At 38.1% G+C, this 15,142-nt stretch overlaps 1 protein-coding gene and 1 long non-coding RNA gene across 2 annotated transcripts in view; both read left to right on the top strand.

The window, feature by feature from the left end:
- Nucleotides 1-3,924: 3,924 nt before the first annotated feature.
- Nucleotides 3,925-15,142, top strand: part of LOC103507814 — a 19,836-nt gene continuing 8,618 nt past the window's right edge. The window contains exon 1 of the mRNA XM_026822585.1: nt 3,925-4,500. Within this exon, the coding sequence (XP_026678386.1) occupies nt 4,435-4,500 (66 nt within the window). The 5' untranslated portion in view covers nt 3,925-4,434. The remainder of the gene's footprint in view (nt 4,501-15,142) is intronic.
- On the top strand, nt 8,664-14,399 carry LOC113466847. The gene is made up of 2 exons (XR_003391122.1): nt 8,664-8,808; nt 13,531-14,399. It is a non-coding gene; the product is annotated as an uncharacterized LOC113466847 (long non-coding RNA).

The following is a 15,142-nucleotide window of genomic DNA, read 5'->3' as shown; positions in this document are numbered from 1 at the left end:
ATTGGAGAGACTTGCCAATTTTTACACCTCGAAAAAAAACTTGAACTTTATTTTCAAATAGATAGGTAGGTACCGAGGGAGCTTTGCTCGGGACATTTGATGTGACGTCATTGCCTACGGGAGCGTATGCCGTGACGTCAAAGTTCACGATTTACCGGTATTGTTTAAATCGATTTATCGCGGGATCTAGAAGTCGTAGGAGAAAAAGAAAAAATCCGTTGGTCCTCATTTTTCCTGCTCTATGACTTTGAAACATCACCCAAGTAAGCGCAACTGTTCTATTGCCTGAAAATTTTCAAACCGAGTGGGCGAAAATATAACATTTCAAGTTCCTCCCTCCCCCTCCCCTGCTCAAAGCTCCCTCCCATTTTATACGAAAAATCAATACTCTCTCCCCCTCCTCTTCCTTATCCGTTCCTTCCCTCTCTGTTTTTCGCTTTTCTCTTGATTCTCCGTTGTACTAGGGTAATGGAATGGGTATGGAAATTCTAAATATAGATGAGCTGGAAACCAGAGCGAGAGAGAGAGAGAGAGAGAGACGAACATATTGAATTTTTCTGGTAAAGTATAATAGGTAGGTAATAGTTATGTAGATAGGTAATACATAGTTAGATGCTAGAAACCAGATATTTCCCCGGGACTTCTAAACACCTCGAATGTTAGGAATACGTAACATTGCGTAACTACCTACTGTTCACAGCGGCGAATATATCCAATAGGTGATGTGTTATTTAATATTGAAAGTAGCCTCCGTGGCCCACAGCGGCGAATATATCCAATAGGTGATGTGTTATTTAATATTGAAAGTAGCCTCCGTGGCCGAGTGGGTATCACACTAGGCTTGCATACCGGAGGTCCCGGGTTCGATTCCCGGTGAGATCAAAGTTTTTTCGGCTCTGTGCTATGAGTTCGGGGTGCACTCAGCCTCGTGACGACAATGGAGCATCATTACCAGTGTAAAAAGATTATTGCAATAGGGAAATTGATCGCAAAGGAGACACTTGTGTGACTTGTGGTAATGCTGTGAAAAGGTTCTGCTTTTACACAAATAAATTCACTATTCACGATTCATTTCCGATTTAGCAATTGATCCTCCCCCTCCCGAGAAAATCGATAGTTATGTGAGTGTAAAGGAAGAGACTGAGCAGAAGCAGGAGGTTATCTCCCGGGCACAACACATAGCTCAATGTATATCTTGCTATGTTTTAAATGTTCTCTATTAACACAGAGCGTATCTGTATAGGTGGTTCCGAGTGTTTGATTTAGAAACAGGGCCAGGTATTAGGATGGAGTGCCCTGTACACAAAAAGCCCTCTGAGGCTTAGGTGTTGGGCTGTTGGAGCAAACAGTCGTAAAAGTTGGGTTAAGCTTGTACAAAGTTAATAGTAGGGTGAGTAAAAAATCCTGGAAGGTAGATATATATGTAGGTAGGAAAATTTGAAGTTCTTTCTTCCCAGGGCACAGGGGCTGTGCCCTGTGTTGCCCTCTTTTGATTTTGCTGGTGAAATTTTGGAATATTCATTTAAGTTACCACATCATTTTCCACACGCCAAGAAAGGCCGAGAATGGCCTATCTCAGCCCAGTACATAAACACAGCCTTATGCATGATTAGATTTCCATTCGAAAGGTGGCTTTAACCAAAGTTGGTGACTGTTGGTGTGTGAAATTTTGGAATATTCATTTTAGTTGCAGATCCTTCGGATAGTAGGTAGGTAGATAAGATGGAAAAGCTGTTTGGTTATCATAATACTCGTAGGCAATAGGTATCTATAGGATCTAGATATCTACATATTCTTGTTAGCTTTTAGTAAAACGAAAAAAAGCACTAGCAATGTATAATCTTATAAATTGTTGTAGGTTGTCAGTTGTCATACACATACACTTAATACACCTACGTGCCTAGACGTCTTTTTGAAAATTGAGTTGAAAAGCTGTGTTCAGGTAGCATCTTTTCGTAGGTATTACAGTAATTACATATACATATATTATGTCGTTCTACTGAGTCGCTTCTAATAGCATTCTGTTCCTTGCCGCATGCGATAAAGCGCCACTCAGCAGTGCGACAAGACAGTGTCATATTCTCAAGCTTAGACCTGTCATACACATACACTTAATACACCTACGTGCCTAGACGTCTTTTTGAAAATTGAGTTGAAAAGCTGTGTTCAGGTAGCATCTTTTCCTTTGGATGTAGGTATTACAGTAATTACATATACATATATTATGTCGTTCTACTGAGTCGCTTCTAATAGCATTCTGTTCCTTGCCGCATGCGATAAAACGCGACTCAGCAGTGCGACAAGACAGTCTGACGTCTGACAAACCAAGGTCAGCCCATCTGACAGACCTATGTGTGTGGCGAAAAAAGCTCGATTTTTGGGGGTCTATCAAACCGTCAAGTGTGGAGTGGCTGACCGAAACATGCAAAGCAGTAGATTGTACTATGGGCAGTGGATTGGTATTGCATGCTGGTGTCCTATATAGCAAGGAACGGAACACCTTTAGATTTTTGTATGCCACAGGAAGAACCCGGCCATCAAACATCTATGTATGGCGTATGGTCACCTCAAAGACAGTTAAATAGGTAATATTACAAGACCTTGTACCTAGATATTTGGAGGGTTGAAAGGCACTTTGAGTTTCTGTACAAGCACAAATGCATGGAAAATGGTCCAACATGTAATCAATATGAATACTTGAATAGTGATAGCAGCTGAATTAATTAATATTGAATACTAATAGGAGCAGAATAATCAATCAATGAAAAAGAAATAGCCATAGACCGATAACAAATGAAAGGTCATGGAGGTCTGACCGGGCATTTCACAACAATATAGAATAGGTCCGAAATTACAAACTAAATATTTGTTTATTTTCGTATTTTTTGTTATGGAGAGTTGGAGAGCTTACCGATGGATGCCGGTTTGCCGGTACGAGTACGAACAGAACTAGGGAACAGGGAACATCTCCAGTCTCTACAACAGAGTCCCCACCCTCGACCCTAGTCTAGTACATGGCAGGAGTAACTACCTTAAACCGCGGCTGCACCCCCCTGACCAGATGCTAGCTAAGCCCATGAACCATGCTAATAAATAGAAGCGACCTCAACAGAGCTTTGACCATACCCTCGCAGAATTGGATCTGAGTATTTTTCCTGCGAGGGTTGATGATTTTGTAGGTATAGGTACTTACTTTTTTTCATATCATTTTACTTCAAAACGTTCAAGTGTACCTACCTATCTAAATAAGCAGGAGGTTCCAGGCTCGGTTGTGGACACGCAGGTTCAAGGGTTCATGGCCTATGATCCCCCTTGTGGACGTGTACTTGATCTACAGTTCAATGAACTACGCGAGTAGCGAATACCTAGGTACATAAAATAAAAATATAATCAGTAATCAGACAAGAAAACACTTGCATGAGTTTTGTTCCTTTTTTGATACGCCCTATAGAATATTCTATTCATACAATGAGAGTGTGCACAGTATCAACTTTTCACATACGCCCTATGTAATCTACAGCTCGTTGTACAAACATGAACTACCTACACAGAATCGTATTCTATAGTTTTTTTGTTGTTCTTGTGAAGAATGTACGGGACGCTCAACCAATCACAAGCCAGTATTCCACGTACTCGAATTATGAATGAATGTAAGGGAAGGTCACCTCGACTTGACAAAGTTGATTTCCATTGAACCGAGCGCTATTTCGACAGGAAAACCGAACCTAAACCACTCTAATCGTTTTCTCAATACGAAAATCACGTTCAAATCAGTGAAAATCAAATAATTCCATGGGAATTTTGTATTTTTTGAAAAATTCCGGGTACTCGTACACCCCTTTTTGAAAAGCAAATGGACGAGTCCAATTCATTTAGAAAATCAGCTGTTCAATATCGCGTACTCGCTCGTAGTAGAAGTGGAGTATACTATAACTATACACTATACAGAAATTGAAATTCTTTCTTCCTTCGCTCGCTCGTTTCATTTCAGAATTCAGTTTTCAGTATTCAGTTTTTGTGTTTCAACATTGAAAGAAAGTTTAGATCTGTCATCCATCCCGTACTTAGCTTTTTTCCTGCAATATTTTAATTTTCCACTTTCGGTCAAACAGATTTTACTTTGTATTTTATTGGAGAGACTTGCCAATTTTTACACCTCGAAAAAAAACTTGAACTTTATTTTCAAATAGATAGGTACCTATTGCCTGTAAGTAAACTGCTGTGCTGTGGAAATTCAAAATCAAAATTCATTCAAGAAAGACTCGTTGGAGTTATTTTGTGTTCCTCCTCCGCTCGAAAGTGCTTTATTTTTGTTGGCTTGTAAATTTTTCCTACGCCAACTTTAAACAATAATAAATTTCAAATTTTGTGTCGGAAAGGAAAGTTTTTGTGGGGAAAATTTTTTCTTCTCCTCCAATCTAGTAATCCTCTGTAATGCTCAAGTATCTCACTCAGAAACTGCAAAATTCCGCCATAACTGAAGAAGTGCAACAGAAAAAGGTAAGTGTCTCGTCGTCAACTATTTTATTTTCTTTTTAAAATCTCAAACATGATGCCATATTATTATGTAAGGTACCTACCTGGTGTAAGTAACGATATGGCTAGACGGCTGCCTTTGATGTGAAATGTAGTTTTTGCAGTTTAATTTTATTTTTAAAAGTGGAAGTTAACACAAGTGAACCAAAAGCTTTAAACAGAAATATACCTAGGTATTGTGCTTCTGATCAGACGAAACCAAATCTGTAAAAGCCTGATCAAACCAAACCAAATGTGTAAAGGCCTGACACTTCCAGACTCCAGACGACTCTTACGATATTCTCCCGTTCAGTTCAATCCCTTTCCAACGCGACAGATACAGATAGGTACCTAAAAATGTGAACACACTCATTCCTACGCTATAATTACACCATATCTTTGATATTTTCACATTTTATCAGCTGATAAAGATTAAAGAGGTTAGAAATCCAACAAGTATACGAGACTTCTTTGTGAAACTAATATTGAGATAGGGATGATTAAGGAAATTATCTACCTATACTCCAATAGGTGTATTTAGCTTTATGGAATGATTATCAACATGCTCTCTATTCTAGAGAATAATAATGATAATAACGGCATTGAGATCAGGTTGAGAGGAACACAAGAGATAGAGAAATATAGTTTAAGAAAGAAACCTTAACTTTGAATCTTTGATGCTTGTCTTGTGATCAGTTGGTATCGCGGGTAATTTTGCCCAAGTTAAACGAGTTTAACCAATCATTGTGGGAGCATTCGAGACCTCCCTGGTGAAATATCTTAAAGGCTCACAGTGAAAGAAAAAAAGCTTGGTCTTCACTTGGATTAAGCTAAACAAAAGTCCCTATACCTAAATACAAACATAATACGTATACCGTATACACATTGTTGAAATTCTCTCCTTGTACAACCTTGAGACATGAGACAGTGTTTTGGCACTAAAATCTGACCATCGAAAATTTGACCCGATTACATTACTTTCCTTCCTATAGGATAAGGAAAGTAAAAAAATCTGATTGGGTTGGTAGGGGTGAAAAGTAAAGTTGAACTTGTGTACTGCGTATTGCGTGATAGGTTTTGCAGAAGTGTTGTTATGTTATGTGTATGTTACATTAAATTGAATAGGGTACCTACCCCCCCCTATTGGTAGCCGGGCAGGGGGGTGTAAGGGAAGCGGAAACTTGAATATTTGTGCCCACGCTTTAACACCAACATAACACACATACATATTATTATTATTATATTGTTGTATTGCGTTATACAGGCTCTGTTGATTTTTCCAAGGCTCACAGTGAAAGAAAAAAAGCTTGGTCTTCACTTGGATTAAGCTAAACAAAAGTCCCTATACCTAAATACAAACATAATATTTTCCAAGGAAAAAATATAACGTAATAATTATATACCTTTGTCATTTATATTATAACTATGTATAGTTTATCATAATGTTCTTGTTCCGTTCGTGTCGTGGTGGTGACCGGAGGAAAATCTCGTTTATTTAACAGAGAGAGCCCTACTGTTTTGGGTATTTAACATAGAAAACCCTACCTTACTGTTTTGTGTTTTCGCTCGTAGTAGAAGTGGAGTATACTATAACTATACACTATACAGAAATTGAAATTCTTTCTTCCTTCGCTCGCTCGTTTCATTTCAGTTTTCAGTATTCAGTTTTTGTGTTTCAACTTTCAACATTGAAAGAAAGTTTAGATCTGTCATCCATCCCGTACTTAGCTTTTTTCCTGCAATATTTTAATTTTCCACTTTCGGTCAAACAGATTTTACACATGAGACATAAGTGTAGTAAAGACTTGAGATCGAGACTGAGCAGATGTTCCCTATAATAGCTGTGTATGGAATACCTTACTGGTTTTTATACGGGGTCGGAAGGCGAGCGTCCGATTTCTAGTACATAGTACAGGTCTCACTTCTGCCAAAACATTCTTCTTGGCTATGAAATGGGGCATTTGTATGAATTTTACAATAAATTGTGAAACAGGTTAGAAGGAAGTCAGTTGTTCCGAGGACAAAGCTTATCTGTTTAGGATAAAATCGAACTAGCGCTTACCCTCCAAGCTATTCTACATGATGCCGTTTATTTCATTCCTTAATTCCCAGCCGTTTCTGAGATATAAGCGTGGTTCGCAAATCACGGACCACCCTGTATAGATGTACTCAGTATAGATGAGTGGGTAATTAATGGGTGTGTGGTACAATGGTATATGGACAAGTATTTTGTGGTAGGTACCTATAACTTACTTATCCTAATTTTGAATACAACCTAAGTCTAAGACTGTACCTACTTTGTTTTCCTCCTTTCTTTTTTTTCGATCGATGTTATGAACAGGATCAATCAATCTGATCAATATCTACCTACCTATTCAACTTAGGTACCAAGTCATGTTTGAACCAAAGTGATTGTTTGGTTAGGTGTTTGGGTTTTGTGTTCTGTTATGCCAGTCAATTGATTAAGTATCATGTTTCTGTACCCAGCAGGCAGGTATTGCCTGGTAGACACGTCACTTAATACTCCCTAACAAACTCATCTCATTGCTTAAAATCCATACAAAATGAAATGTACACACTCCCTACTTAGTTTCAAACAAGTACAGTAAGTATTATTGGTAACTGTTTTTTTGCCAAGCCTACGTTAGGTTTTTTTCCCTCTTATTTCTATTTCTGAGCTAGGTAGGTATATATATACTGCACCATGCACAACATGGTAGGTGACTGTATTACAGAATTGCACCAACTACCCACCTATTTATAGTCTTATAATTATCTAATGAGGGAATAAGAGAAGGCTTGAACTTTAGGTGGTGTATGGGGGATTTTCGTTAGCTGATGACAACTTTGTGGGTATCACAGTATTACAAGTCTTTTATTTACTCAATCATCATATTCAATATCGCATATCGCTCGTCTCTTCGACTTGTAATGCCGCCACTGGTCGCTACTCGATTAAAGTAGCTAATCAGTTGTCCTCACGAGGCTGAGTGCACCCCGAACTCCAAGCACAGAGCAGAAAAAACCTCAGCCCCGCCGAGAATCGAATCCGGACCTCCTGTGTGCAAGCCTAGTGTGATAGTGTGTTTAAAAAGTATTCTTAGTGGCCATGAAGTGGGGTATTCCCATCTGCTATTCAAATATTTGACCATTTATTACACGTACTGTGACTGGAGCGTCACTTGAATTATGTACCGGACCTGAACGGATAGTGGACATTGAGTATAACCTAACCACCCTGTATACATATGGTAGAATACCTGCGAGTACCACGGTGTTTGGTATGCTATAATGTACAATGCTTTGTATTCTATAAAATACACCATAATAATATAACCTAGCCATTCGAACTTAACGAAACTCTAGATAGATACATAACATAATATAACCTAGCTTACCTAGCTAGCCGAACCTAACGAATCTCTGTATCTAAAGGGTTGGGACACCCGCAAGATTTGAAAAGAACGCAAGATTTGAAAGGGTCATAACTTTTATGCATTGTTTTATCTTGCCCAATCTTTGACAGATTGATTATAAACAAATCAAAATTTAAAATTAGTCATCATGGAGTCTAAAACTGTTCAACAACGCGTTAGCATAATAAAATCGAGCATTTTCCTAGTCGTAATCCTGTCATTTTCCGTTTTTCGGACGAGAAATGGCCTCCATGATCATGTAATTTTACCCCCCCTAGACGATTTTTTGTGAGGCCATCTTAAGTCACAGGTTTACACCAACAAACCCACAAGCTTTGAAGCATTGAAAGGTGAAATTGAAAGTTGCATCAACGAGATACAGCCTGATTTCCTCGAATTTGTCATCGAAAATTTTGTCAAATGGAAACGAATGTACCATCAAAGTCGAGGAAGTTATTTGTCTGATTATTGTTCCATACAAAATTTCGGAATGTTTACTTCTCACATCATCTAAGAAGTCCATTTTATTCTACGGAGAACCATGCTTTATTAACCAATCAAAAATTGCTCTCTTATTGGGACACCCTTTAGATAGATTCATACTCAAATAGTAGCTAGTAGCTTAAGCATCCAAAATCCCGTTTTTTTTTACGTTTTAGGTCGCTTGTCCCGTTTTGGGCTGAAAATGATCTGGCAACCCTAGTACCTAACTAAAGTTAAGCAACGTTCCCCTCGCAAGAAATCCAGACCTTCTCCTTCCTCTCCTTCCTCCTCCGTAGCATCTCATTATAGTCATCATAGTACAAGCACACGACTCAGTCAAAGTAGCGGCAATCACATCCAGAGGCCGTGCCTGGACTTTGAGAAAATGCAGCAGGTAAGACAAGAGACAAACCATTTACCAAATACTTTGCTTACATTTATACTCTTAGCGTAAGATTCACTCATTCACAAAGGTCAAGTAACTTACACTTACCCTTTCACACTTGCATGCAAGTTTCACTGACACCTAGGTAGCATTTATTTGAGTCAATAAGTGACGTTCAAGTCGTTTTCAAGTTCCTTCAATGTCAACTTGCATCTCTACTTGATGTGTGATGTGAGCCTGATCAGACCAAACCAAATGTGTAAAGGCCTGATCAGACCAAACCAAATGTGTAAAGGCCTGATCAGACCAAACCCAATGTGTAAAGGCCTGACACTTCCAGACTCCAGACGACTCTTACGATATCCCCGTTCAGTTCATTCCCTTTACTAAAGTTAAGCAACGTTCTGCATGATTAGATTTCCATTCGAAAGGTGGCTTTAACAGTTTAACCAAAGTTGGTGTGGACTGGTGGTACCTTAATCCTCAAAGTATGGAAACACATAGTTTTCAAGATCCTCTTTTACCGGTTAATTTCGGTAAATCCTAAGATTTCCCAACGCAACTTGGTAAATGTGCGAAATCATATCATTTCGGACTTTTACCAAAACACAGCGGGAAATGTGATTTGACATATATTATTTTCTATTTAAGCTGCTGCAGGTGTTCAAACCTCTTACTTTAGTAGACCAGCCATGCCATTTCACTCACCATTTCCATGTTAATTTTGGGCACCCGGCCCCAATAGGTAATAAGATCTTTTAGGACAAATATCATTTCCGCCCACCTCCGCAAGTCGAATTTTCCGAGAAACAAGACTTTTTATGTATTTGGCTAAATAACTCAAAAACCATTCGTCTAACGAAAATAATATTCCAAACTGACATATAGGAAACAAAATTTACAAAAAATAGAATCTAAATTGTTTACTCTCGGACTTATTGAATTGCTACTACTGGCACCGCTCGTTAGACGAATGATTTTTGAGTTATTTAGCCAAATACATAAAAAGTCTTGTTTCTCGGAAAAATCCGATCTGCGGAGGTGGCCGGAAATGATATTTGTCCTAAAAGATCCTATTATCTATTTGCTATCGATTTGGCCCGGGTGCCCAAAATTAACATGGAAATGGTGAGTGAAATGGCATGGCTGGTCTACTAAAGTAAGAAGTTTGAACAACTGCAGCATCTTAAAATAGGAAATGATTTATGTCAAATGACATTTCCGGACTTTTACCAAGACACAGCCTTGGTAAAAGTCCGAAACGATAGGATTTCGCACGTTTTACCAAGTCGCGTTGGGAAATCTTAGGATTTACCGAAATTAACCGGTAAAAGTCTGAAGAAGATTTTTATTTCGGACTTTTACCAAACGGGATTTACCACTCGTCGGACTTTTACCGTAACATATCCATCGAATCCAATGAATCCGGATTCAATTAATTCAAGTATCTGGACTGGATGGATTTGAAAATCCCATTTACTCTACTCGGATTTTCAAGACATACTTTCGGCAAAATGAATCCGGATTCAGATTCAGAGAAAAAAACCTCGTGTACATATGTTTCCGGTGTTCTTGTAATTCTTGTATTGATTCGGCATCTAATATCTTCTTAGTAAATAGTGAAGTCTCTGATCAATCTGTTATTCTGTTGATAGGGGATCTTAGACATAACTATGAGTATGGGACATGCTTCAACACGGGCATCCAAGTGTAGAGTTTCATAGCTAGAGAGTATAAACACACATTAGAAGTAATGTACTCGTAAAGGGCATAGGTAGATTCATAATGTAGAAACGCTTCAAGTAAAGTGTGTTTTTACGCTATTGATTGTGAATATGCCGTACGTATAGGGAACCTATACAAGGTAATGAGAAAGTATTTTTTCCACAGATTTGATAGAGGGAGCTGTAACTGCTAAGGTCTTATCGTCCCGAAAGCGAAGAGAGAAGGAAGACAGAATAGGAGAAAGCCAGACGTTTCGAGAACGAACCTTATTCCTTCAGAATAAAATCCGCCTGGGAATCGAACCCGCGATCTAGCGCTTAGGTACAAAGCAGACGCCAACCAAGTTAACTAGGCTGGTCAGAATAAGAGAAAGCCAGCCGTTCCGAGAACGAACCTTATCCGTTTATTTATGATAAAGGTCGCCCGGGCGAGAATCACTACCACGACCCAGCGCTTACAAAGCAGATCCGCTGCCTTAATGATGCTGACTGTTAATGATGGTGGTGGGGGCACAATCAGAACACTACCACGACCCAGCGCTTACAAAGCAGATCCGCTGCCTTAATGATGCTGACTGTTAATGATGGTGGTGGGGGCACAATCAGAATAGGTAATTTAAACTCGGTTTAATGACCGGGTCCTCAAAGTGAATTCAAACTCAAGTTAAACCCAATTGAGTTAAGCAATCTGATTGCTTACTCCAAATAGCTTAATCTGAGTCCGAGAGTTTAAACTCAGATTGTGGTCCCGGTCATTCGTCCAAGTTCCGAGACCGAGAGTTCAACTCGTGGTCTCATATTAATGTTGTGTCTGATAACATTATGATAGGTTATTTTCTAGGCTAGGTATACCTATCTAATTTAAATTATTCTTTATTGTACATACTTACTGATTTATTGATAAAAATAAAAGATTTATTTTAAATGTGTATTCATGAAAGAAATTGTTATTTATTGTTCTCGTGTTGCCTGTATAATTGTACCAGTTACATTTTTACAGCATTATAAAAGTATGTAGCTATTTAGGTACCCATTTTTATTTTGAAGAGAGGAGGACAAAATGGGAGTTTTTTACTTTCTATTACCCTTACGTATAGGGAACCTATACAAGGTAATGAGAAAGTATTTTTTCCACAGATTTGATAGAGGGAGCTGTAACTGCTAAGGTCTTATCGTTCCGAAAGCGAAGAGAGAAGGAAGACAGGATAGGAGAAAGCTAGCAATATACATAACAATATGGCTTACGTGTTTCCAGTGCGCGCGCACTTTACTAGAAAACGCAAAAGTTATGATATAAAGAAAGAAAGAAGGAAAACGATGACAATTTTCAATTCACTCTTGATATTTTCAAAAATTTAAAATATAGGTATTGATGTGCCAAGAAATAAATGAAAATTATGAACATCATTTTTAGACGGAAGGTGCGATTGCGACACGTACAAGACAAACATGCTGCTGTTGCCTTGAAATTTAGATTTAACTTTTCACTAAGTGCTTTATTGTGCATCTAGAAAAAAATGTATGTATCGATATGTATCGGTTTTCGAAACATATATCCCTACTCTGGAAAAAATGGAGAATAAACTTTGTAACATTTAGCATCTCTCATGCAAGATGCAAGATTGAAAAATGAAAAGAAATGAATGTGTATATCATTCGCAGATTCGCTACTCTTTATTTTTGTATTGATAACTAGCCGACTAGTAAATCCTTAAGGCATGGCCGTTCATGTCACTCATCCATTTGGTGGTCTTTCTCGGCGTAGCTTAACAAAAACGAACCGGAAAATAGCCTATAACCTTCATGGGAGAGCAACAGTGCAAGCAATAAGTTGACAAAGTTTCATAGCAATCGGATGAGCGGTTTGGCCAGGCATAAAGTTTGAACACACAAGCAAATATTCATTTTTAAATATTAGATAATAATTATAGATAACACAAACGTACGAGTAACGTCCCTAATCATTATGAGGAGTATGATATCATGTTGTATTGCTGTGCCTCAATAGAGTTTGTATTGTAGTGATCTTATAGCACGTACACCACATAGTGTTAGAGCTTACATTAGCCTAGACTAGCTCATAGGAGGTCCTTCCTTCCATTCTCGACAGAATCAAAGTGTTTTGGGCTATTTGTATTTAACTCTCTCGTGATGCCATTTTTCTTATACTAGAAGCGTGTTATTAAATACAAAGGGAATTGTAAGTCAGAGAGTGCACGGTATCTTGTTAGAAACAGCTAATAAATAATAGAAGGACTTTGTATCACTGCAATATTGTCAGTCACCCATCCAGGCACACAAAGCGCTCAGTAGTTCTTTACTTTAGTGTTTCCATTTCATAGAGAAATTAATCTTGTAGGTGTATAAAGTAAGAAAAAATCTGGTGTGAACATCACACGACTTTCCTTATCCTATTGAATGGTGCTTATTTGGGTGTTCTGTTGTAACATTTACAATATCTCTAACCGTTTAGTCGATATAGCTGAAAACCGCCAAAAAGCGGTCGAAACCCCACGCTTAAAAGCAGGTCATAATACCGCCATCGCAGCATCTATTTTATCACCAAACGTTTTGTGATTGCATCCTTGTCACATTGTGAACTTGATACTATACCAAATTTCAGAGTCTCTAGCTTATACTGTTCCCGTGATATTGTTATATTACACCGGAAAACCGCCAAATAATAGTGGTAAATATATCCGCTGTACTATTATTATTATTATTATTATTATTATTATTATTATTATTATTATTATTATTATTATTATTATTATATTGTTGTATTGCGTTATACAGGCTCTGTTGATTTTTCCAAGGAAAAAATATAACGTAATAATTATATACCTTTGTCATTTATATTATAACTATGTATAGTTTATCATAATGTTCTTGTTCTATTCGTGTCGTGGTGGTGACCGGAGGAAAATCTCATTGATTTAACAGAGAGAGCCCTACTGTTTTGGGTATTTAACATAGAAAACCCTACCTTACTGTTTTGTGTTTGCAGATGAAGGCTCGTGCAGTTACAAGTTGGAGACATGGAGGAGAATTATCTGTGTTCTGCTGGTGACACGTGGGTTCTTCCTAAATCCCAACTTGTGATATCATGACACCCTGGGATTCTCACATCGAACCATTAACCTTCGGATTGTGAAGCTGTTACTCTCTTCTAGGAAGGAATGCTTTGTATTGGTTTGATCTGATAATATTTTATACTCGCGATGGATGCAAAGTATCTAGTTTACAGTTTAACATTTCACCAAACGGTCCTTGTTATCTTATCTTGTAAAATCGAATAATTCATATCGTTTACCAAAAATTCGTGCCAATGCAACGGTAAAATTTCAAAAACTCGCCCGAAACACCTAAAAGTGAGTACTATGTAAGTGCCGTATGTTGAAGTGTTAAACTCATTCTTCCATTTGTACATGTACATACATATTACATATACATATTATGTTGCCAGACTGATAAGTTACTGAACATGTTTGCTTGCTGGCTTGCTCATTAAACCGAAAACACCTTTCGATGTACGTAAAGTTGGTAAAATGACTCTTTCGGCAACAAAGCATTCTGATGCAAGTGAATAAGAATTGTTCAAATCCAACTCCTCATGGAATTTTCCCCTCTCAAGTTCAAGTCCATAATCATAACTCTTTCAATTCTTATACTCTCGTCTTATAAATGTGTACCTTTCATTATTATAAATAAACTATTTTTACTATTTGTGTGTGTGTAAGTTCTCTCTCCTATCAATTGAATGAGAATCAATTTCTAATTAGCTTCTAACTCATGTTAGGTAATGTTTTATTTTCTTCAAGGGGAAAAGTAGGATTATGGAGCTAAGACTGTATTTAAACATGGATATGCAATATACAAGATAGACTCATACATACAAACACTGAACGCCAGTTTTTCATTCCTGCATCGCGTCGCGTCTCGCGTTTTTCATTTCACTTTCCCTCCTGGCGTTTAAACTCGGTTTAATGACCGGGTCCTCAAAGTGAATTCAAACTCAAGTTAAACCCAATTGAGTTAAGCAATCTGATTGCTTACTCCGAGTCCGAGAGTTTAAACTCAGATTGTGGTCCCGGTCGTTCGTCCAAGTTCCGAGAGTTCAACTCGTGGTCTCATATTATTTTATTTTAAGAGGTTTGACAGAGGGAACTGTAACTGCTATGGTCTTATCGTCCCGAAATCGAAGAGAGAAGGAAGACAGTATAGGAGAAAGCCAGCCGTTCCGAGAACGAATATTATCCCATCAGGATAAAATCCGCCCCGGGCGGGAATCGAACCCGCGGCCTAGCGCTTACAAGGCAGACGCATTCTAATAAACCTTTTGTGATCCATTTGGCAGAAAAAACAAAAAAGTTCTAATAGTTACGCGGTTACTCCAACGTGTAGTCACCTATAAGCAGTTTTGAGAGAACACGGTCGTCGTTATTCAAAACAAAAACTCAGCTGACGAGAAATAGAATTAACTGGGGGAAGTAAATGCTACCAATCCGTTGGACCGGCTTAATAATTAATTAAATGACTTCCGCGTTCTATATAGAAGTAATAATAGCCCAACTCTACTCTGGTGCTCAGGTCGGATCAATCGGAATCAAACCATCGAG

Source organism: Diaphorina citri, unplaced genomic scaffold (genome assembly GCF_000475195.1).
Source record: "Diaphorina citri unplaced genomic scaffold, Diaci psyllid genome assembly version 1.1 scaffold343, whole genome shotgun sequence".
NCBI classification, from domain to species: Eukaryota; Metazoa; Arthropoda; class Insecta; order Hemiptera; family Psyllidae; genus Diaphorina; species Diaphorina citri.
This window is presented reverse-complemented; position numbering and strand designations above follow the sequence as displayed.